Here is a 23,072-nt window from a genome sequence, read left to right as displayed (position 1 = left end):
CCTGATTGACAGGGGAAAACCTATTTTTGGTAAGAGCAATATGCTACTGACACTACAATAAAGAAAACCTGACTGCCTCAGCCAGGAAACTTAAAATGGATCATAGTTTGGATCTTTCAGCAGAACAATGATCCAAAGCACACTTCAAAAACAACACCAACATAATTCACTGACCACAGACTTAAAATTTTGCCATGGCTATCCCAGTGCCCTGACCAAGAACCCTATAGAAAACCTGTGGACTTCACAGTATGGTCTTCAGAATCTGAAGGTTCTGGAGAGGTTCTGTATGGAGGAATAGTCTCAGATTCTTTGTCATGTATTCTCCAGTATCATTAAGCATTACAGAAGAAGACTCACAGCTGTTACCCTCGAAAAGGGAGGCTGCACAAAGCATTAAACGAAAGTGCGCTAATAATGGGGGCACACAGATTTCTTACCAAGATTGTTTTTTTTTTTTCCTTCATTGTACTTCAAAAAGGTTATTTTTGTTAATATTTTCAATGGAAGATCAAAGGGATAAGCAATAATGTTTCATAAGGCCTGTTTTGCTCAGGTTTCCAGGAGTGCCAATGTTCGTGGAGGGTATTGCAAGTCTTGGTAATACCTTATCATCCCACTTGTAGTCATGGCAAACCTCACATTTTACTATATTCCCTGTTCTAATGTAGGAATGGCTCATTAACTAGTTGATTAGTTGGGTCAGGTGTGTTAGAGTCTGGGAAACCACCAAGGTATGCAGGACAGGCAGACACTGAAACAGCAGAGCTGAGGACCCCGGCAGTAGATCAAGCCATTCCTTAAATATAAGAAAGACAAACAGTTTGCATTATTCACTTGTTTGTAATTCAGCATCAAGACAAAGAGAAATCATTTGATTTGATTCTTTTTATTTCCACCAGAACATCATAATCCTCTGTGTCCCACGTCTCCCTGGCCACAGTAAAGAGAATATTAATAGATTATCAATAAAATTAAAATTAAAACCAAAGCCTGTACAAACAAAAAAGGGTGCACCACTCTCTACAGTTATGAAAGGATGAGTGCAAATGAGCAATTCCTTATACAACACAGAAAAAGAAACAGATAATTAAAGGTACATCTTCAAGTTGAAAGTCACACCGCTCATTTTCCACATTGAAAAGTCCCAAATTTACATTTTTGAGGTTGTTTGGGTGACAGAAAATGGAAAAAAGGAGCAAGTTCATGCAAAATGCTCAGCTCCCATAATCATTTAATGCTGGATACCCACTTTTGTGTGCACAACTGTGCATGTGTGGGACAGAACAATTCAAATATATATATGATCTAGTGATATAGACATGAACAAAAATTCATTTTGATCTATGTGACTGCAGAAAGCTCAAATGTTCTTGGAAGTTCAAATATAATCAGCTTTTGGAAAGTGACTGAATGAGAACATTTCTGCAACAATCTGTAAAACCAAAAAAATAAACACAGCAAATCTTGCAAAAGCAAATGTGAGGGGATTAAAGGCCAGAACAGGCTTATTCAAAGAGTGTTCCAATCCATGAAGAGTCTGAAGCAATAAAAATTCAAGCATTTAAAAGATACATACTATAATTGCCAGAAAAAAAGACACATAAAAATATCTAGCCCCATATTAAGAAAAACAAAAAAACAAAAAAGGCACAACACATGGTCCTGAGGTAAAAAGGCCTTTGAAACTGTTTGGCATTAAGAAGACAAACAAATTCCAAGTTCTAAATGCTGAACTTTTAAGTGCTACCTTCGCTTCATATTCAGCCACCTGTCACCTTTAGACTAAAACATCTGTCAAAACACCACAAGTAATCAAAACGGAAGGGAGATACAGATAAGTGGTGATGGTGGTTGTCCTGCATTATCAGGTGCAGTCACAACATTTACTGATGTTACTGTAGATTCAAAGGGTCCATCAGAAACATGGATTTGATCAAAATAGCCAACTCAGCAAGTTCAGGGGCTACACAGGAACTGATGAGAGAGTGTGAAGTGGTAGAACTGAGCTCACAGTAAACACGGAGTATATACTGTGTTAACAGGTACGATTCTGTGATTGTAATTAGAACCGTTTCCTAGTTTTTTGGAGGGTTTTTCGAGAACTGACAGTTATTAAGTGCTACTTTTGTGCGTGTTGAAGCCTAAATACGAACAGTACAGCAATACCTAATTAAAAATAGGGGCACAATTTTACTTAAAACATCTGACAAACCATTCTACTGAATAATGACCAACTGAGTGATGGGCTTGGATTTCTGAGTTAAAAAAAATGGTAATCTGTCTTATATGGGAAACTTTACAGTGAAACTTTAGCTCCCATTCGGTTAAATCAGACAGATCAACCATCCTCCAGGACAGACAAAATTTTTCAGATCAACCTCAAGTTTTAGGTATTTAAGAACTTAAGACAAGAGGTAACAAAAAGTAAACAGAAGGACAGTTTCTCTAATAATCTTATAAATGGTAACTTTCCCAAGGAAAAATAATCATTGCCACATTTCTACTTCCCAAGTGCTGTTTCTAAACAAATATCAGGGCTGAAACATGACTAGCAGCTTTCCACACAGTCTGTCCCAAAGGAAGACAAAAAGACAAGATTTTCCTCTTACAGCTGCACACCTGCGGGCACACTGTCGCTTTGACGTTTTTGTCGTTCTTGTTTCTTTTAATCTTTTTTCTCCTTCACAGCCTCGGAGGTCCATTTATACATGACCTTTTAATTTATTTTCCAAGAGCCCATTTTCTTGGGGCAGCAATATGGCTTCAGCAATATGAAGACAGTTGAAAGAAACCCTTTTCCCTTTTATGTATTTACTCTTTCATTCATGCCCTCACATCTTCCTGCCTTGACGATACAAACAAGCAAGGGCAAAACTAGGGGACAGAGCACATGGGGGGGGTAGTGTTAATTATGTTTAAGCTTAAATTTACTAGAGGCACCTCAACAGTCACATCTGGTGTGTAAAAGTAAAAAAAAAAAAAAAAGTAAATAAAAGTTTTAAAATGAAAACAAAAATAAAAGGTAGCCCCAGAGTTAAAGTTTGGCACTTTTCTTCTCCTTTGGAAGTAAACTGGTGTCCATATAGAGGGATGGAGGGAAATGAGGGGAATGGGGGGAAAAAAAAAAAAAGAAAAAAAAAAAAAGAACGGCATGTGGGTGGGACACAACAGATGGAGGGGGCGGGTGCAGCAGATTTCTTTGGAGGCTATTTGTGAAGAACAATATGCTGCTTCTGGATTTGAACACAGATGTGATCTTATATGAGAGGTATTAAAATACACATATACTACATAAGACAAATGCAGTGGATGATAAATTAGGGTGGAGTGAAAAGGAAAAATGTCAAGCTGAAGAGATGAGAGAGAACTGGGAACATTTCTCTCTGATTCATCGCTATCACACACAGGACAGAAAGACAAGTGAGGATAGCACAAATGACAGAAAGGAAGAAAGGAGGGGTTGGATTCAGACAATGGCGTTGGTGCCTCGGAGGCCAACGCCACGCGCAAACTGCTCCAGCAGCCCAGAGATGGCCCCTGACGAGCTAGGAGAGGAAGACTTCAACCCCACTGTGGAGCTGTAGGCCGCCAAAAACAGCTCCCTCACCGCCTCCAACCGAGCCTGTCTCTCTGATCCATACATACACCTACAGACATAGAGAGAGAACGACAAAGAGAGCAAGCGATGTTGAAAGGAGAGGGAGGGTGAAAGAAAAGTGAAGGATGGATGGAGAGAGAAAAAAAAAAAAAAAAAAGAACACAGGAAGAGCCGGGGGGGGGGGGTTGGGGGTGTAAAGTGGTGGGGGGCAGAGAGAGAGAGAGAGAGAGAGAGAGAGAGAGAGAGAGAGAGAGAGAGAGAGAGAGAGAGAGAGAGAGAGAGAGAGAGAGAGAGAGAGAGAGAGAGAGAGAGAGAGAGAGAGAGAGAGAGAGATAAGAACCCAACAATAATATAAAAAAGAAAAGAAAAAAAAAAGCATGATTGCTTTTCCAATATGAACTCATTTCTATCTTGCTTATTTTATCACACAGCTCTAAACATGGTTACAAAATAAGACTGAATGCATTTTGTAATCAAGAAAATAATTGGGTGCATCTCTTCATATCATTCCCTTTACTCCCTCTATTTCGCTCTGAACAGAGACAGATGAATGTTATTTGCAGAAGATCACTGCATGCACTGTTGAGAAGACACTCAATTTGCGTGCCTGATCGAGCAGAAAGAGAGAATCCTTCAGAAAACAGAAGAAACAAATGAAGGAGAGACAAAGAGAGATACTGAAATCTGATTTCCTCCTTCAGCTGGCCTCATCAATTCATTCCATCAGATGTTCAATTTACTCCAAGTCCAAAGCAAGTTCCTCCAAATCCAGAATTATGACCAGTGGCATAATTACACACCCCTCTCATACCCATCAGTCCTTTGATCTTTGCATATTACAGTTACAGAATTACAACTCCAAAAAAAGGATTAGTACCCATGCAAAGCACCTGGAGCAGTGCTACAGAAGAATTAAACCCATAACCACCTGCACAAAGACACATAGGAATTCTCTCACGCATACAACATGACCTGTGTTACATCAAAGTTTCATGTCAAAGCAGCCCTCTCACTCACCCAGCCCTGTTCCGCTAGACTGAAAGGAGGGGTAAAGCAGAGAAAAGCAGCAAAGCAGTGGTGAAAAGGAAAATTGTGGGGTGGGATAGGGTGGACAAGTTTGCAAGACTCACATGCGGCCGCTGGGACCCTCATCCTGGAAGCTGAAGGGCAGGGGCGACTCTGTTGGGAGAGGAGTAGCGTCATGGATACTTCCACAGCCTGAAACAATCTGCCAGCTACCATACTCTGTAGAGAGTGAGGAGCCAGAACGAGCATACTCCACCATAGACCTGAGAGAGAGAGAGAGAGAGAGAGAGAGAGAGAGAGAGAGAGAGAGAGAGAGAGAGAGAGAGAGAGAGAGAGAGAGAGAGAGAGAGAGAGAGAGAGAGAGAGAGAGAGAGAGAGACTGATTTGCAGTTACATTATTCTCACCTGAGTGCCAACATGTTAAGGCTGAGCAAGAGAAAAGTGGAGGAAAAGACACAAAGCAAGAGACACAAAAAGTAAGAGTGAAAATAGAATGTAACCCCCTGTCAAAATGGTTTCAGATTTCATTTGGTTTTGATAGCAAAGATTGTTGTTAATTTATTAGTGTCAAATTTAATAAATATATGTAAATTACTGCATATTGATAAGACCTAAATGTATCAAAATTTCTGAGCTACCGGCTCTTAACTGTGCAAGTGTGTCAGATCATAACAATTGCCAGTGGCGTCTCAGCGACTGCCAATTGCAGTGGTTCAGCCCTGCAGGGGCTTTAGGTTAAACAGAAAAACACAAAGACAGAGATAAACACATAAACAGCCTACGATAAAAGCAAAAATAGGGGTCAGGGGAAGCAAATGAGGGTGTCAGCACTAGCAGGGCAATGGGGAGAGTGAAAGGGCTCCAAATTTTAGTCAGCGGTCTTATAAGTCTTTCAAATGAAGAAATCTATGTTATCTCTGTATTGTTTAAGAAGGTTTAGCACTTTAGAGCATATGCATACACATACAAACACTGAAAATCACTCCAGGATTTCGCTGTGGACAAGAAAAACAAACAAACAAAAAAAACCCCTCAATCTTACTACTGGTTTTCATATATGCTCATGAACAGGAAAGCCTACACAGAAAAAATCCAATTAATAGATGGGAATTGCAGCAGGTTAGATGACTGAACAGACTTGACAGTAGTGAACTTGAACCACATACAAGACGGCCCTGCTCGATGGCTTTCTAAAAGTCTATCAGGACAGAGACAAGATGGGAACCTAAACGCTTTAGCCACAATGACTGCTACGGTGGCATGGATCCATAATTGTTTATTTCAGTAACATCAAGTTCCAGACCGCTTCTATCAGACTAAGTGGGCCCGCAAGAATTCAAATGTCCCTGACTGACTGACCCCATTCTTTAAACAAGAGTAACATACTGGTGACTGGCAACTGGCAACCTCAACAGTACTGTTCATTTTCTACTGCTGCAACAATCATAAAAGACAAAGTGGACTAAAACAGTAACAGAAAGCTAGTTAAATAGGCAGACAATACAAGCACGGCATCATGCATCTGAGGTTTCAGCTCCTGATATACAGCAGCAGATGCATTCATGTTCTGCATTCGTGGTAAGATATGTGATGATGTTTAATAACAACGTGTACAGCCATTTTCCACATACACAACATTGTTGCAGACAGTTTGACATACCAGTACTGCATTTTAGTCAAACACATGGTGATTCACAAAAGATTTTTTTTTTCCTAGATACACAGAGTAGCTCTGGTTTCATAATCTCCCACTACACTCACACTGTGATCTTTATTTGATGTTTGTACAACTGTTTTAGTGTTACCCTGTCATACTCTGTTAAGCCAATTAAGACTATTAAAAAAAGGTTTCCAGTAATGAATAAAGACTGCTGTGATGTTACACAAAGAGCCACCAGAGGAGATTTATCATAGGCTTGAGTATCCAAAATGTATAAATAAAAACGACATTCAAGCACATGCTCTGTATGTAAATTTAGTCTTAAACATGTACAGTTTTCTCTTAATACAATAACGGCAGTTAAAATTCTAAACCATGATATGAAGAGGGACAATTATCATGATATTAGACTTGTATACTGACTCATGCCTATTTGTGGTCTAGCTAAACCAGCTTTTTAACCATTTGTTCTTAGGATGATATGAAATCTCTCTACATACTCACTCATCACCATCTTATTTAATCCCAGTTTTAAACCACTGACATTTTGTGACTGAGGAAATGAAGCTTACAGAAACTGAATGTAAAAATACTATTATATAATACATGTTACATCACATATGGTTATATGCTATTATAACCAAAGTAAACATTCTGCTGCTAAGTCCAAAGAGGTACAAAACTGAAAGCATTACAGCCAATGTCTCTCATTCACCCAAAATTTGAAAATTTGGGTCTAATTTCATGAAGAGATTATAAACACTAAACCAGGGAGTTAAGATAAAGTGCAATATTATGATTCGTACACAGTTACCATATACGAAGAACAGCCCGGCATAACTTCATAACAAAAAACACAAGGATAGAAGATGCTATAAAACAGAAACATGCACATTATAGACTGAACAATTTACTGTTTAAGCACCAACCATGCCTGAGAAATCTTTACTAAAATTCAACCAAAGCAGAACAGAGAAGGCTTTTCAAAGCACACAGTGTCAAAGATAAAATCATCTGCCAGCACACAAATCATGCAACTGAAAGGACCCCTGAGGTTAGGGAGGCACCTGCTGGTTACCAGCGGTTGTTACAATAATCGTTTTTCAGGCAATTAAATGTGTTAATAAAATTACCAGGAAAGCTGAAAAACACATCAAGAAGAAAAGCACATCATGACAGTTTACAAAATTTCTTATGAGAAAGAAACACCACAAAAAGATCCATTCAACCCAGAGGAAATACTGGCTACAGACATTTGCCCAACCACAGAAAAAATGGGCAGACTTATCTCTTTGTTCTGGAGAGGTTTTAATGGGTAAACAAGACATAGTAAAGCCAAACAGCCACATCAGCACACTCTCTGGTCAAGCAGTGTTTCACTTAAAATATTACATCACCACAATACCTACTAAATAATCCAAATTCACTGGTTCAAGGGATTGACCAAGTTAAATACTTCCTAAACTTTGTGCATTTTTGAGCATCCCAAGTACATACAGACATATACACTTAAGCACTCACCTTGTCCCTGGAACAGCCAATGGGCTACTGCCTGTCCGAATAAAGCCCTGCTCTGATTGGTTGGAGGATGAGGAACTAGAAGACCTGCCCTCTGTAAGTGGATGAGGTAGTCGCTCTTCAAATGGGACTGGCCGGTTCCAAAACACAGTCTGAGGAGATGAGTTCATAGCTTTCCTCCTGTGAAGAGACAAACACAACTGAGCACCTTTTGTAGCAGAAAATCAGTAGGAGTAGTACTGGATGACTGCTTCAATCCTGGTGGAGTACTATTATTAACAAAAATAATACAACATACCAAGTATTTGTTTATTTCATTTCATTTTTTTTTATTTAGGAGCAACTGAGTAGCCTAGCGTTTCATTATGTCTACTCATTGTTTTTTTGTTTTTTTATGAATAAACAACAACAACAACAAAAAACCTTCCACATTCTTTTTAATGCTGTGTGCCACTGGCCTAAAATGCTACTATATTTTTAGGGCATGATAAAAAAAAAAAACTGCCTACTGGCTCATTGTACATGTCACAAAAAGCTTAAATAACCTGCAAAACAACCCACCCTCATAGTTGCCAAGTCTCATGGTTTAGTTAAGAAATGATTTTAATATTTTTTTTATTCTTTTACATTTGCTGTGCTCTCGTGGCAGTAAATGTAAAAATTGTGAGTTAAAAATTTTGTTTTATGGCATGCTGTACAGTGGCATTACAAAAACAGTCAACACCAGGCTCACCTACATATTTGGAGTGTGCTGCACAGTAATAAAAATGTGGCACCAATTAAAATAAAGCCAAGTGTGTTGATTTCACACTCTGCCAAAACATGCTACTAAAAAGGATGTTAATCAAAACAGCCAACAGCTAAACGACCCTCTTACACATAGAAAAATTTCCAATGGAAAATTTCAAATGGAAAATTTAATTTGATGGCAGTGAGAAGCTCAAACTTGGAGGAATGCATTTAGTATAGTTCGGAGGCATGTTGTAAAGACTGCTGCATCAGGGCTGTTTTACATTAAATTGCAGTAAAAAGCAGCCTAGCAGACTTGCATAACTAGTGATGGGCATTCTGACTCTTTTCAGATCAACAAGCTTAGCTCATAAATATCAACTGACTCAACTCCAGAATGGCTCTTCACTCTGTGACACTGACAGTTTTTTTAAATGACAAACTTAGCTAACTTAGCAACATTATCATTTCATTTTCAACAAGTCTCAATCTAGATTCTAATTAACAAAAATGCACTACTTTATACAACACTATTTTAATAGAGGTTACAGTAAGAAATGTCTGTCCAGGAAACAGGCTTGCAGGCCAAACTCAAAAGAACTTCTGGTACAAAGACATACTTTGTAGACTTTGTAGAAAAACTGCAATAAAATGACAGTTCCTAATGTTGTTCAGGTATTCCTTAAAGGGTTCATAAATCAGGTTAAACAGCTTCTCTGACTGATAGAAGGAATAAAGGAAAAAGACTTCAGATCAGTAATACCAGTGGTCCTTGACAAAAAGCTGACCACAGACTCCTGTTACTGCACACTAGCCAGAAAATTAAAGATGAAGTGCTTTGAGCATCTTAAAAAAAAATGAAACAATCAACTTCACTCATTGTTCATTTATACTTACCCGCTGGAGGCCTGAGGCCCAATGGAGATCAGGTCTACAGGTTCAGGAGGCAGACTGGAAGGAGCACTTGTATCCTCAGTGATCAGAGAGAAATCACTACTCAGACTGGTCACACTGCCCCTGTCTCTGGACTCTAAGAGAAAGAAAAAAAAAAAAAAATTTATTACACTAACATACAACTGATGTACAAAACTGAGTTTTGAAATAAAAGCTTGATAAATAAAAATGAAAGCTAGATATGATTACAGCTAGACAGCTAAAAACAAAAATTAATTTTTACATTACCATTTGCAACCTCTCTCTATCAGAACTAAACAGACTGATTTACGTTACTTTGGCTTGATGACTGATAAAAATTAACTTTGACTGGATGCCCCATTGTGCGTCTCAAAAGCAGTCCACTGAAACACTGCATTTAACTTCAGTGTGAATGAGCGGAGCTAAGCTGCTGTAGGCTAAGTAGACAGATATATGTAAATGTGTTAGTTTTCAGTGATGTCACAAAAATACTGAATTCAAAACAGGAAGCTTAACTTCCATATATGGACTGGCGAATCAATGGTATGTTTTGAAATGTCACTAATGTTTACACACTATAGAGAGAGAGACGACAAGAAATGAGACTTACTTAGCTGACAGAGGTCATCCACTGTGAAATCAGTGTCTTTGAACTGAGAGTTTTTCCTCCTTTGAGAGCAGCAGAAAGGGAGAGAGAGAAAAAAAATAGTGAATGATACAGAGAGCAGAAGAGATGGAGGGCACAACAGGAGAAAAATGATTGAGATACTCAACAAGAGCAAAATTATGAACAAAACAGGGGGAAAGGTGATCATGACAGAACAAATGAGCGAGACATCAAAGAAGGCACGAAAGAAAACAGTGTATTAACCACAGCGAGGTCTGAAGCACTGCAGTCAGTGAGAAAGCTTTGAGCTTGAGGAGCCTAAAGTGCATTACACTATAATTATAATCATTACTCTTAATTTGAGCATTTGTGACTTCCTCACTCTGTAAAAGCAATCATTACATTTCTTGATTCTAACATATAGAGTTCAATCAGTTGTCTTTACAAGTAAGTTTAACTCATTTATATATTGTTCTAGGAATACGGTGGCATCCAAAAAGTGAAATATTACTAATAGGGTTGAATACCCACCTCTGCTTCCTAATGACTGAGAACTTCTCAGAGACAATGTGCTTCAAAAAATTGAAGCAAAAAAAGAAAATCTGTCATAAAAAAGAAAGACAAACTATTAGATAAGAATAAATTGGAATTTTGCTTACACCATGAACTAAAATGCTCTAAAATTTCCAAACAGACAGCATACAAAAATACCGGTTTAATGAAATGATACAATAGCCTATGAAAAATTACACAATATCATATTGCTTAAGTTTCCAGCCTTTTATGATTATGAAAGCATAATATGTCATTAAGGGGCAAACTTTTCAGACTTACTTCCTCCCCTTTAGAGAGACGATCAGGCAGCATGTGACTGCAGAAAGAGAAAAAAACTGATTACAGACATTTTTGAAAAAGACAATCTAGCACAGTGGTCTCCAGCCTTCCTTCTGGAGATCGACTTTCCTGCAGAGTTTAGTTCCAACCTGTATCTAATAATCTGCCTCACCTCCTTACTTAACACTAATGCATCAGATCCAACCAATCAGGCACTTGGGAAGAGGTCAATTAGCTGGAACAGATGTGGCTGGAACCAAGATTGAATTAAGGCAGGAAGGTACATCTCTAGGACCAAAATTGGTGACCAGTGATCTACAGCAAACGTATAAATCACATCATTCATTGTACTACAACCTGCAGTAGTATTTTAGATACTACAAACAGACAGCTGGTTAGTGCTTAGAGAAATGACAGGATTCTATCTGCCCAGAGCAACAAACCTCTTTAGAAAGAGTGCAAGTTGAGGTTAAGGGGGGGATCAATACACAAACTATGCTCACAAAGCCCTCTCTCATAGAGCCTAATTATAAAAGCCCACTTCTCTCATTTAAAGTTAGAGTTATTCTCAGAGAACCTTCACTTTCTCTCTTCCCGTGGCACCTTAGATCCTTTCCTCTTTCTCTGAATGCCAGAGCTGGCCGGGGTCCCGGGAGTTTGGCTGAGATCTGTGCACCATAATTACTGCGCTGTGCGATTGCTGGTGTGTATGTCTGAGAGTACACACAGTAACAGTCAGCAAAGAAAAGGAAACTCCCTAGACACGCATCAGTTGAACAATAGACCAACACCTTGCAGCACACTGGCTGCCTCTGCTTTCTGTTTTTCTCCAATCTTTCTGGTTCTATCCTTCCTCTTTTTCACTGCACTCCCATTCTATTCCTCTTTCCCCCACTATTTCATCTTAATGCAGTTTGTCTGCACTTACTACAATCGACTCCAGACTCATCTGAAGTCACTTGCTGTGCATTTACAATGAAAAAAAAAATGAGTGCTGTGTAATTCTGTAAACATTAAAAATGGTAAGACTGTGGTCTGTGGTCAGACTTTCTGTCTTGCAGTTAAAAGGAACATACAAGTGCACATAATTCAGTTTATCCTTCTGTACTATAATCTGGAATGTTTCCACATATTTGCAATTTTTCAAGTATTTAAAAAGTAATTCGAACTTAATGTCCATCTCTAATAGTTATAACTACTTCTACTGCTAATACTGTACATTAGAATTGTCAAACAACTAAACAAATAGAATCCCTGACTTAACTGCTTTATTTAGGGTAGTGGACTGTGATTAATAGCAGTGCATTATGTTGTAGCTATATGAGCGGACAAAATGAGCTTTATCTGACACCGACCGACCCGCCGACCGACCCGCCGACCGACCCGCCGACCCTTCAGCACTTTTAATTCAGTAACATTATTGTTATCATGTAAACACAACATTCACATGAACCTAAACATCAATCAAACAAGTAATGCCTTGCGTTGAAAAAATTCTTAATATAATCCTTGTAAATATCTATGGTCTTAATTTTTTATTTATTTCTTTTTTTAAACTGTGGGACTGCAATTTTGACAGAATGGTCCATGTACAGCCTTCAGTTTCAGCACCTAAATTACTACCGCCTCTTGCTGTAGCTCTGGTTCATAAAGTTTGTATGTGCTTGTTGCAGTGGAAGCTCTCGAGAGGAACTTCAGCTTTCCACTGTGCTATTACTTCTGTCTGCTGCTTGTTGATTTATCTATAGTTTTCCCATGAGTACTGATCAATGTAGTCTGCTGAATTACTTATATTGCCTGTATCAGTGATGCATTTTGCATGTAAATGACACCTGAGACTCACAAAAAAAAGTAAACACAGCAGAGGTTGTAAATGACTTTCAAAAAAAGAGTGCCATTTATGAGCTGTACTTAAATGAGAGAACTACCATCATGGAGTCATAGCCTGCACTACTATATATGGTTTAAAGGGTCAAACAAGGAAAATGTGGCATTAAACAGAACAAAAATAATTACTGGCATTAATAATTAAACATGTTAGCTTGTCATCAATGGGTTAAGTTTTAAAGCATCATTATGCATATATGCATATTCATTAATGGTTAACAAATAATACATACTGCATGTTTATTTCTAGACTTACTATTACTATTTTTATTAGTATTATTGTTATATTTCTCACCCAAAAAGAAACCAGTCATAAGCGATGGTCAGGTACAGAATCTCTGCTGGCTCCAGGCTGGCATGAACAGCACCATCCTACACAAAGCACACATACTTAAGTTACAAATTTATCACATTTAACTTTTCAAATGCCATTCCAAAAAGGGATTCCTAAAGCTGACAAATGAATGACATGAATTCAGACACAGCAGATATAGAGATGGTAGAAGGAAAAAGATGAAAGGATAAAAGCTAGCAGGCTGCTGCCCACAGATGGAGACAGACCTGTGACATACAGAAAAAAAAAGAGATGGAAAGTAGCACAGGATGGAGAGGATAAGAGAGATAGATACTTACGGCCCACAGAGAGAGCCTAAGAAGGGACACAAAGAGTGGAGTCCTGTCCCAGCCTGATATACAGTGCACCAACAGTCCACTCTCATCTACAACACACAATAACATCCACATATCCACTATTATACTACTAAAACACTGCACATCACTGTCAGTCATACACAGAGCACTGTCAGCATTTAGAGACAATAACACAGCCTGACAAAATATGGTGAATGTTTATGTGCAAATACCATCACTGTTGATGATGTGCAGAAGCAGCTTTAGGTAATTCTGGGTCTGCTGCACCAGGTCCCATGACTGATAAAACCAGAAAAGGACCAGTTAATAATTATACACAAATAATATGAATTATCCTGTCAGACAGAAAAAGGTTTAAATATGGTCATAAGCATGCTCGTTTTAAGGGATTTTATTTAATGGACAGACATAGCACATATCTGACTGATTTCTAGGGATGCACTGATGTAAACTGGTGGCTGATAAAGATATCAATTTTATGCATATACAATTTTATATATACACACACACACATATATATATATACACACACATAATATGTGTATGTATGTATGTATGTATATATATATATATATATATATATATATATATATATATATATATATATATATATATATATATATATATGTATGTGTGTGTGTGTGTGTGTGTGTGTGTGTGTGTGTGTGTGTATATATATATATATATATATATATATATATATATATATATATATATATATATATATATATATATATATATATATCTCAGCAGTGCAGGCCAGCATTGTCTAAACATTTTGTTCTTGTTTGATTCCAATATCATTGCGCATCCCTACTGATTTAATTGAGCACTCTCTGAGCAAAATGTCAAGTCATTTGGCAGGTAGGGTGTGCCAACTAATGATTTGATTGAGGCATTAATATCAATCATAACAACATAGCAAACAATCATAAACTTTAATCAAAACAGCAGAAGATTCATAAATATGGCTTTATGGCTGAATGAGGCCTATGGTGATGAAAGGCTGAATTCTGTGGTGGGTGCTGTGATGTGTGGATGGAAAACACCCTAAAAATACTGTTTCTACTGACAACAATTGACCTCTGCAGAACATGATCAGGAAAATAAATAGAAAAATGTTTTTTCCCCCCCAAACATCTCTAGTAAAAGTTTGTAGTACACAGGGTTAGGAAATTCTAACTGAATCTTAGGAACAAATACTCGCCAGTTTTCCAAGGGCTAACTGCAAAACAAAGCTACTGTTGGACTTCTCAAAGTCTCTCAAATACAGATAAAATCTCAGTAAAAATGTATGACAGAAGCTCAGTTATGATCTATCGGTGTTTGCATTTCCACAATCTACCAGCAGATGGCCCTAAGAGACTAATTAAACCCCAAATGTCTGCTGCAGAGGAACCAGCTACTAATGCAGCATGTGGTGCTGCTGCCCAAATAGAAAAAGCAGGAGTGGAAATAAGGTGAGCTCATTACAGCTATAGAAGACAACAAGAAAATCAACTCATTTTACATTAGAAAGTTCATTTCGAATACAGTTTAAAATGATGGATAAGGTGCGCAACAGTTTTGAAAAGAATGTCCGTTCACCTGATATTCACGCCAGTCAATGTTCAGGTTCTTGGTAAAACAGGCAGGGATTGTCAAGGGAGCATCCACAAAGTCCTGACGACAAAAAAGTCCTTTAACTGTCATTAAAAGGGAATTTCATTCATTTTTAAAATTTCTGTACAATAAATCACCAGAAGGTAAGTCATTCAATGTGGTTTGATGTGAAATACACAGTCCGAGTTATAGCTGTAAATACATATTTTACAGTCAGAAGTGTTCACAGTGGAGGTGAAAGGAACCAGACAACTGAAGTGTAATTACTGTAAAAGCACTCAAACAGAAAGTGATCACATGAAATGGTTAAAAATACAGTGCCTGAGACGATTTTTTGTCTCAAACAGCTTTTGGCCTAAAAACATTTATTTTAAAAGCCATCCATGATGGAGAGGCATACATAAGGCAAAATAGTACCCAAAGAAAACAGATGAAAAATAAAATTTTGATACCTGCATTGTTTACCACTGTAAAGAAATGTAAGTTTCTCTACAATTAGTTATTTCACGTTAAACCAAAATTAGTATTTCCCTTTAAAAGAAAAAATTACAATGCTAAGCCAAAACAACACTAAAATATCCTCATGACTGGGAAGCAAACGTCTCCATTCCCTGGTATGTAATTTCTGCTTAATTAACAAATCTGTGCAATTCTGCTTAATGTAGTAAGTAATGTACATGCATACTGACCTATGTCCAAAATACGAAGTTATATGAATTAATAGTAAATATACCTGATTCCAGTTAAAGACCAGACCCTCTGCTGTGTAATCTCTGTCTTTGTAGTCCTTAAAGAACTCACACCCTGAGTGTAAACACAATAACATGCACTTTATGACCTCAACAGCAGCACCTTAGTATGAAAATATAGAGATAAAGCAAGAAATCACACATATACATAAAGTGTGTCAATATTTCTACTGAACTTGAATGGTTTCTAACCAATGCAACCAGAGTTACACAGTGAGATACCTGGATAAGGCACAGAGAGCAGTGTGAAGTCTGCATAGCGCTGGGCCTTGTCCACCTTCTCAGAAGAGGTGACACTGAGCACAAAGACAACAAAAACAGTTTCTCAATAACATAAGCACATGCACACACAGGCTTTCCACTTTGCTGCTTAAGGAAGAGAAGTGACAGTGAGTCACCATGTTTCTGCGCACTCATTTGCGTCTGTGTGTATGTGAGTTTAGGCAGCTGACCCATGACAATGTGATGAAGTGCATAAGGTGAATCCACTCACAACTGCACTTACTTCAGGCCAAACTTGACCTTCTTATTCTCCACCATGAGGTCACAGATGAAGCGCACAGACAGATACTTCAGCAGCTTAATGTCCGAACCCCTCACTTTATCAAACAGCTGCGAATCTCCATTTCTACACAGAGACATGAGGCAACAGGGCAGAATTTTCTCATTTCATGTGCTAAAAATCTTTCTAGCTTTAACTTTCTATACAGTATGACAGTCGATCAGAATTAGAGTTGAACTTATGGATATTAGGACCTTAACTATGAGTTATACTGTAATTGACAAATCTACACACTATGTTGAAGATTAACTGAAAAATGAGTTTTTAAAAAAAGAAAAAGAATAAGAAAGGACTTAAATGAACAGTAACAAACCACGTGTAGCCAGAATGCTTTACTTGAAAAAATAAACAAAGAACCTTCATTAAAATAGATAAAAATACATTAAAACACTATCCACCAAGTTCAGTTTTATACTGTAGGAGAGACCAGCAGAAGGGCTTAAAAAATGCATCATCATCATCATCATCATCATCATCATCATGCAAACCACAAAACCACTGGCAAACTGTCTCCATCCCTGAACCTCATTATGTGATCTATGGTCCATTGCATCTTCTGTAAGAGACCTGAAACTTCAAAAGTGTACCAGGAATATCCTGATGGATGATGTGAACACAAAGAACTAAATCTCTGTTCCTCTTTTAATCTCTTTTGCAGGAGTACAGGAAAACCTACTTACATTTCTACAGAGAAGTTAACTGCTTAGGTTATCGGCTTAATGTACAAATGCCAGTTTGTGTTCTAATGTTCTAAATATGATGTTCATACCGGACCGCAGTATCATCCTCTGGCACTTCTTCTGATTCTGCCCAAGTATCATCCGATCCCCCTGAGGGAAGAACACAGAACAAACAAGAAGTAGGATATCATAAATCTTATTGTCTGCACAAATTTGCCCACAATTTTCAGCTCCCAAATGCAAAGTGCTTCACAGAACTATGCGTCATGCCATTTCCCAGAATTACTTAACATAATGGATACATTGACACAATTTGTAACAGCAATGTTAGTCCCTTTAGACCCTGCCTTCTGTTTGCATCCACACAAAGGCTTTACATTAGGCTCGCATGAAACAAGGCCAACGTAAAAGCCATGACCACTTGAATTAAACCTATCCTGTCCTATGTAAGGTCAATAGAAAAGTAGTCTTCATTAGGAATTTAAGAATTCAAGCATTATAAAATAAGGATGACAAATCTCAGAAATTTAAGAAGGGCTGAAGGAGCTGGGTGAAGTTAAATCAACCACAGAGGAACTTGATCACAGAATGTTTCGTATAATGAGAACATACCTGAGAAAATGTAGTTGTAACCGGTGCGTCCATATAGTTCCCCCCATCCTGCCAGCGTGGACGACCGACACACATGCTACAACACACAACCCAAATGCATTTTAGACAGAAAATAAACCACACCAAACCAGACAAAAATCAACAAATCTACATTGTTCAAACAGAGTACACAATGTGCTTAACAGAGACCATTTGTGTAATAAAAAAATGAAGTTTCTTATTTTGTTCAATAAAGCATACCCTATTAGAAACTGGTAGCAGTACCTTGCCATTGTAGAGAATGACTGGACAGACGAATCTTCCCCGGCAGCGAGCCAGCTTGCTGCGGTTCACCAGATCCTGCAGCTTACTGATCTGCACTGTACTTTCAAAGCTGAGGAGAGAGAATTTAATTTATCACACGGGAGAAACAAAAATAAAAAATAAAAAAAAATCAAGAGGGGACACTGTACTTGCGGCCTGCTTACATCTGTCCCATTTGTTATGATTCATCCATACCAGAGAAGGTCAATCTTAGCCTACTTTCAGGCATTCTCTGGTGCAGTTTATGTTCAAGGACAGCATAAGTCCATACCTTTGTAGGCACCTTTTCATCCAATGTCTCTTCTGAAATTAAGATTATTAAGTGAGATTGTCCTCCGTAATTGCAGTAACAGCCTGTACTCCTGTACTCTTCTGGGTAGGCTTACTACCCAGACTTACTACAACACCTAGATGTTGAAACACTGCTGTAAGGATTCAATTGCATTCCATCACAAGACCATTGTTGAGGTCAAGTACTGATACTGGATCACAAATGCCACTTTGTCCCAAAGGTGATGGAGTTCCATCAGTCCAGAGAAAGCAGTTCCACTGCTCCATAGCCTATTGCTGGAGGGTTTTATTCCACTTTAAATCAACATTTGCCATTGAGCATGGCAAGCTTAAGCCCATGTGTGGCTGCTCCAGAGCTTCCCATTCTATTAATAACGCTATTTTATCCAAGCTGTTTGTGTCAATGGAACACCCATGTCAGCAATAGGTGCACCTTAAAGGAGCTACATTCACTAATTAGAAAGTGTGTCAGAAAACTTCTATGTCTGAATTAAATTAAAAAGTAAAACCCATCATGTGCATCATGTTCTGCTTTGATTCTTACCATAAGAACAAAAGTACAGGCTAACAAACAACTTTACCATCACCTCACTGACCATACACATGAGCAACATCTCACCAGCAGTCAAGCCAAACACACAACTTGGTCAATATTACAACCCAAGGCACTAATTGGGACAGTATATTGTTGCTGTCAGAACAATATCTCATATCTCCAAAATGGTAACTTTACAGGAAAAAAAAAAACACTCAAACTCTAACTGGAAGTTACTAGAACAAGATTTTTTCTAAGTAGTTTTGAACTCTTTCTCCTGATTCATTCATCAAACTTTTTTGTACAATGCAAATAGTAACTGTGTTCAAATTATGCAAAAAAAAAAAAAAAAAAAAAAAAAACACATAAAACAGCAACAAAAATGGAGATTCTGTGTGACTGCGACCAAATGCACTAATCTTTTGCTAGGATTTAAAAAAGCAATGCTACCACCTTCATTTCCTGCCTATTTTTGGTGGTCTTTCTTTCTTGATTCATAATGAATACTGAATGAAAATTTCCCATTTTAACTTAGGAATTTATATTGGGTCTACTGAAGCGACAAACACTGATTCTGGAAAAAACGCCCATTTTCTCAAGTAAAACTAAATATCTGTGTAGCATGCACTTAGCTTCATATTGTTCCTTTCATGACAAAATACTGAAATAATAAATAGAAAATGACAAAATAGACATACAAGGTTTTTTTTCCACATTGAGAGCAGTTTTCAAGCCTCAACTAATCCTAATACAACACAGAAGAATGTACTACAAAAGTAAAGAGCACACGTTTTATTTTTTTTCTCACTCTTTTAAAACAGAAGTATTTGTCAAAGTGCACTACATTTACTTATGTAACTTTTTTGAACAAATTGTACTTTTAAAGGCTGTTTTAAAAGAGGGTACTCTACACTCTTACTTGAGTACATTTGTGAGGTCAAAATGTACTTTTACTCCATTATATCCAAGATCCTCCCATTACATTTTAAAATATTTTTTAATTAAAAGCAGATTTTGTGTGCTTCAAACACATCTTAGCTCCGTTCACCAGTTGAAAACATCTTCCATGACTTAGTTTGACCAATGAATTGCCATCATATGCATACTGTAAACTACAGGTACCGCTGTCGTTAACAGTGGCGGGCTCAGTGGTAGAAGTGCCAATTTCAGCACGTTGCTGGACAGCAGTGGTTCAAAGACCAGACAGTGGCCTTATTTGGCCTCACAGTGAAGCAATGTTTACTCCACAAGCTACCAAAACCAAAACTTACATCATGTGCTGCCTTGTGGATGTGGATATTTTAACATCCAAGAACTCAAAATATAACTTGAGAAGACACGTCGCAGTAAGTTATGGATTTGGCTAATAGGGTGTGATGGAGTTTAACAGCTAACAGAGACAGGAATAGAGCTAACTAGCGAGCAAAGAGTATCATGCATGACACTAATGTTAGAAGTTGTTTTGCTTTAGCTGTGATACATTAATAATGTTAACAGTGACCACTGAGCATAAACTAATCTTACAACTTAGCAGTTTGTAATGTTCACATCCAAAATTTAGGTCTGCTTGGTGTTGCCTTCTCTATGTTTTTTGCATCTGGCTTGTCTTCATTATGAGTATTTTTCAAAACCTTAGGCAAAATTTAACCCATGTTCTTCAACTGAGGATTCATCCAAACAAACAAAAGATATATATTCAATTAATTAATTGAGTCATCATCAGCTATGATTTTCCCTCTCATCCAAAAGACAGATTCTAGGATAAGTTACTAAAGAAACATAAATGAGTATGATTTTGCAGTTCTATTTTTACTATTAATTAAAATCTGATAAAAGTAATTACTATTTTAAAGTAACAATACTTTTACTTGACTTTTACTAGTTTTTGGCTACTCTCCTCACCTCTGTGTCTGAACGACACAGCAAAGCACTGCCAATACAGGTGTTGCTGATGATCTGCAGGTTTAACTGCAAGTTTGTGTGCATTTGAGGGTTTAACGTCCACTGCTCTGTAAAACCTTATACATTTCTTGACTACTGATCAATCTCAACATTTACTCAGTGAACAAGCATCTCTCATAGTTATACATTAACACAGAGTTCAAAGGTACCTTTGAGTTGGGGTGGAAAACACTTCAGGGACTGTAATTTACTATACACAAGTATTATGTGTGGAAGATTTGTATTTCACTCAATTTTAGTGAAACTGAATCCTTGCACTTATGTTCAATAACACTTAGTCTAGGTGATGTACAGCATATGACTGTACACATATGTAGGAACAAAACCTTGAATCTGACAACTTTACAGGAGCATGAAAACACTTTACTTTTAATATAAGTCAATAGAACCAGACTTCCTTTCAAGTCATTTTAGGCTTTTTTTTGGCCCATTCATCAGAAAAAGTATACACAATGTAAGGGGCATTTTCAAACTATGCCAAACACTGAAAAATTAAGAATTATCACACAATTACACAAATAATCTGTAGTCAATCTATAGTTGTGATACATTACCTATAGTTTCACTTTAGTATTTCTCTGTACTTTTTCTCTTTTATTACCTTTCTTTATTGGGCTCAGTGCTTTCATACTCCAAGTAGACGATCTGCCGCGGGTAGTGGCCGCACACCTCGCCGTTGCTGTTCTGGACGATACTAAACTTGTAGTCGCGGCCAAACAGCTCCAGGCATCGCTTCTCTATTCTGTCCACCTGTCAACACACCAGCTAGGGGTTACACATATTTAACACACTATACATCTGGGATCATTCAGCAGAAGCGTTCAGTTTCACTCTGCTAAAGTTGGTATCAAAACACACTGGGAAACACTACACTGAGAACTGCTCCGAGTTTCTTAATAAAAATACACTTGTGTGTAGAGCGCGGGTAAAGGAAAAGCCAATGAATCATGAACGGCGGTGGAAAAAGGCGGCATAAACATCATGATGTATTAGTCACAGAAAACACAACAAAAGTTTACTGGTCGCGGTGCAAACCATGCAGCTAACACTGCTTGTGGGAAAATGCTTGCAAGTGATGACATCCAATGTGTACAACCACAAATCGTAGCATCTTGGCCTTACCCGCGGGGTAACCTCCTTCGCTCTGTATTGGGTCTTGGAAAACAAGTCTATCAGATCCGCTATCTCCTCGCTCTTTCGAGCCGTAGCTCCAGACACGGCAGCAGCCATCTTCGCACCGCGGCCGGCCGTGTGCTCCAGCCGGACCTGCCCTCCCTCAAACAGCGCCGCTCCCTGAGGCCGGGACGAGCCTCCAGGCCATCCCTTACCGGCCAGCTTCTTCCTCACCGCCCGTTTAAGGGGGCCGGAGCCGGGGAGACGTCTAGTGTTCAGGGTACCGGCGAGCTGATACCCTCTAACGCTGACTGGTACGTTAACTAGCCGTACAGCTAGTTCACTCCCGCGCCGGCAAGTAAACTAACCTAACTAACCCAGCCGAACCTACGGGAGCGTTTCAGTGAGACTCGGACTACCACAGCCGGAAAAAAAACAAAACAGTCCGGTCAGTTACCACATTAACAGTCCTGTCCGTTTACAACAGAAGCAGGTAACCGCCTTGTCTGAGAACGAAGCTTCTCGAAAATGTCTCTGTTTCATATTCTCAATCTGAATAAACATAGTCCCGAGACAATCCGAGATAGACGGCGAACATGAGCGGGATGAAGGGGACGAACAGGCGGGCACTTCACTCAGGAAACACGCAGGACTCCTGGCCTAGTCACGCTCCACAGTGTCACGTCTTCATTTTTCTGCTAAATTACAACACACATGGAAACTATTCAAAGTAATTTTGAGGGATGTCTCTATCGCTGGTGCAAAAGTGCAACAAAATGACCAGCTATAACCGTTTAACACTACAGCCCGGCCGTTGAGAGTGTTGCAACCGAGTTTCGGACTTCGAATGGAAGCGAGTAGTAAACAGGAAAGTAAACCCGTCATGTGACCATCACTTCCTAAAACTGACGACATGCTGTCAGATCAACACACAGCACGGACCTGCTCGAGTTTCAGTTTACATAAATCAAACTTTGTTGCGAAACATTTTAGCTTTTGATCCTCTATTCTAATGATGTAAGAGTAATAAACATTAAATTTGAAATTGAAAAAATTGAAATTATTTTTTTTTCTAGCAGGAATTTAATAGGAATTAAATTTTAGCATGTAAGGATTTCATTCTCAATATTTCTGTGCCAAATACATGTGTATGGGATTTTTTTTACTATTGTGAGCAAAATTACAACGTGTGCTAATTCAGTTTTCATGTTGACATGATAAAATTCCCTTTATTT

At 38.2% G+C, this 23,072-nt stretch overlaps 1 protein-coding gene across 2 annotated transcripts; it reads right to left on the bottom strand.

The window, feature by feature from the left end:
* Positions 1-870: 870 nt before the first annotated feature.
* On the bottom strand, positions 871-22,738 carry mtmr14 (myotubularin related protein 14). 2 transcript variants are annotated; one of them, XM_037535071.1, is made up of 19 exons: positions 21,847-22,736; positions 21,326-21,474; positions 17,898-18,006; positions 17,634-17,709; positions 17,111-17,171; positions 16,285-16,407; positions 16,002-16,075; positions 15,764-15,834; positions 15,016-15,090; positions 13,641-13,707; positions 13,411-13,496; positions 13,073-13,149; positions 10,891-10,927; positions 10,588-10,658; positions 10,060-10,118; positions 9,432-9,564; positions 7,809-7,985; positions 4,732-4,890; positions 871-3,650 (listed from the first exon to the last, which is right to left on the bottom strand). In XM_037535071.1, exons 1-19 carry the CDS (start codon positions 21,952-21,954, stop codon positions 3,470-3,472), a joined length of 1,893 nt encoding a protein of 630 aa, XP_037390968.1. In that variant the 5' UTR covers positions 21,955-22,736; the 3' UTR covers positions 871-3,469. The 2 variants fall into 2 exon arrangements, with proteins under 2 accessions (XP_037390968.1, XP_017553375.1); XM_017697886.2 differs by lacking the exon at positions 4,732-4,890 and having other exon boundaries at positions 21,847-22,738.
* Positions 22,739-23,072: the final 334 nt, after the last annotated feature.

Source organism: Pygocentrus nattereri, chromosome 26, assembly GCF_015220715.1.
Source record: "Pygocentrus nattereri isolate fPygNat1 chromosome 26, fPygNat1.pri, whole genome shotgun sequence".
NCBI classification, from domain to species: Eukaryota; Metazoa; Chordata; class Actinopteri; order Characiformes; family Serrasalmidae; genus Pygocentrus; species Pygocentrus nattereri.
Note: the sequence above shows the minus strand (reverse complement) of the source record. Positions and strands in the feature narration are given on the sequence as shown.

Excerpts from the sequence above, each read along its gene's own strand:
- mtmr14 (XM_037535071.1), bottom strand. The coding sequence starts at position 21,954 with ATGGCTGCTGCCGTGTCTGGAGCTACGGCTCGAAAGAGCGAGGAGATA. Across the intron at positions 21,475-21,846 it reads CGAAGGAGGTTACCCCGCGG|GTGGACAGAATAGAGAAGCG; the intron begins GTAAGGCCAAGA and ends GTGTGTTGACAG. Across the intron at positions 15,835-16,001 it reads GCTCTCTGTGCCTTATCCAG|GGTGTGAGTTCTTTAAGGAC; the intron begins GTATCTCACTGT and ends GTTTACACTCAG.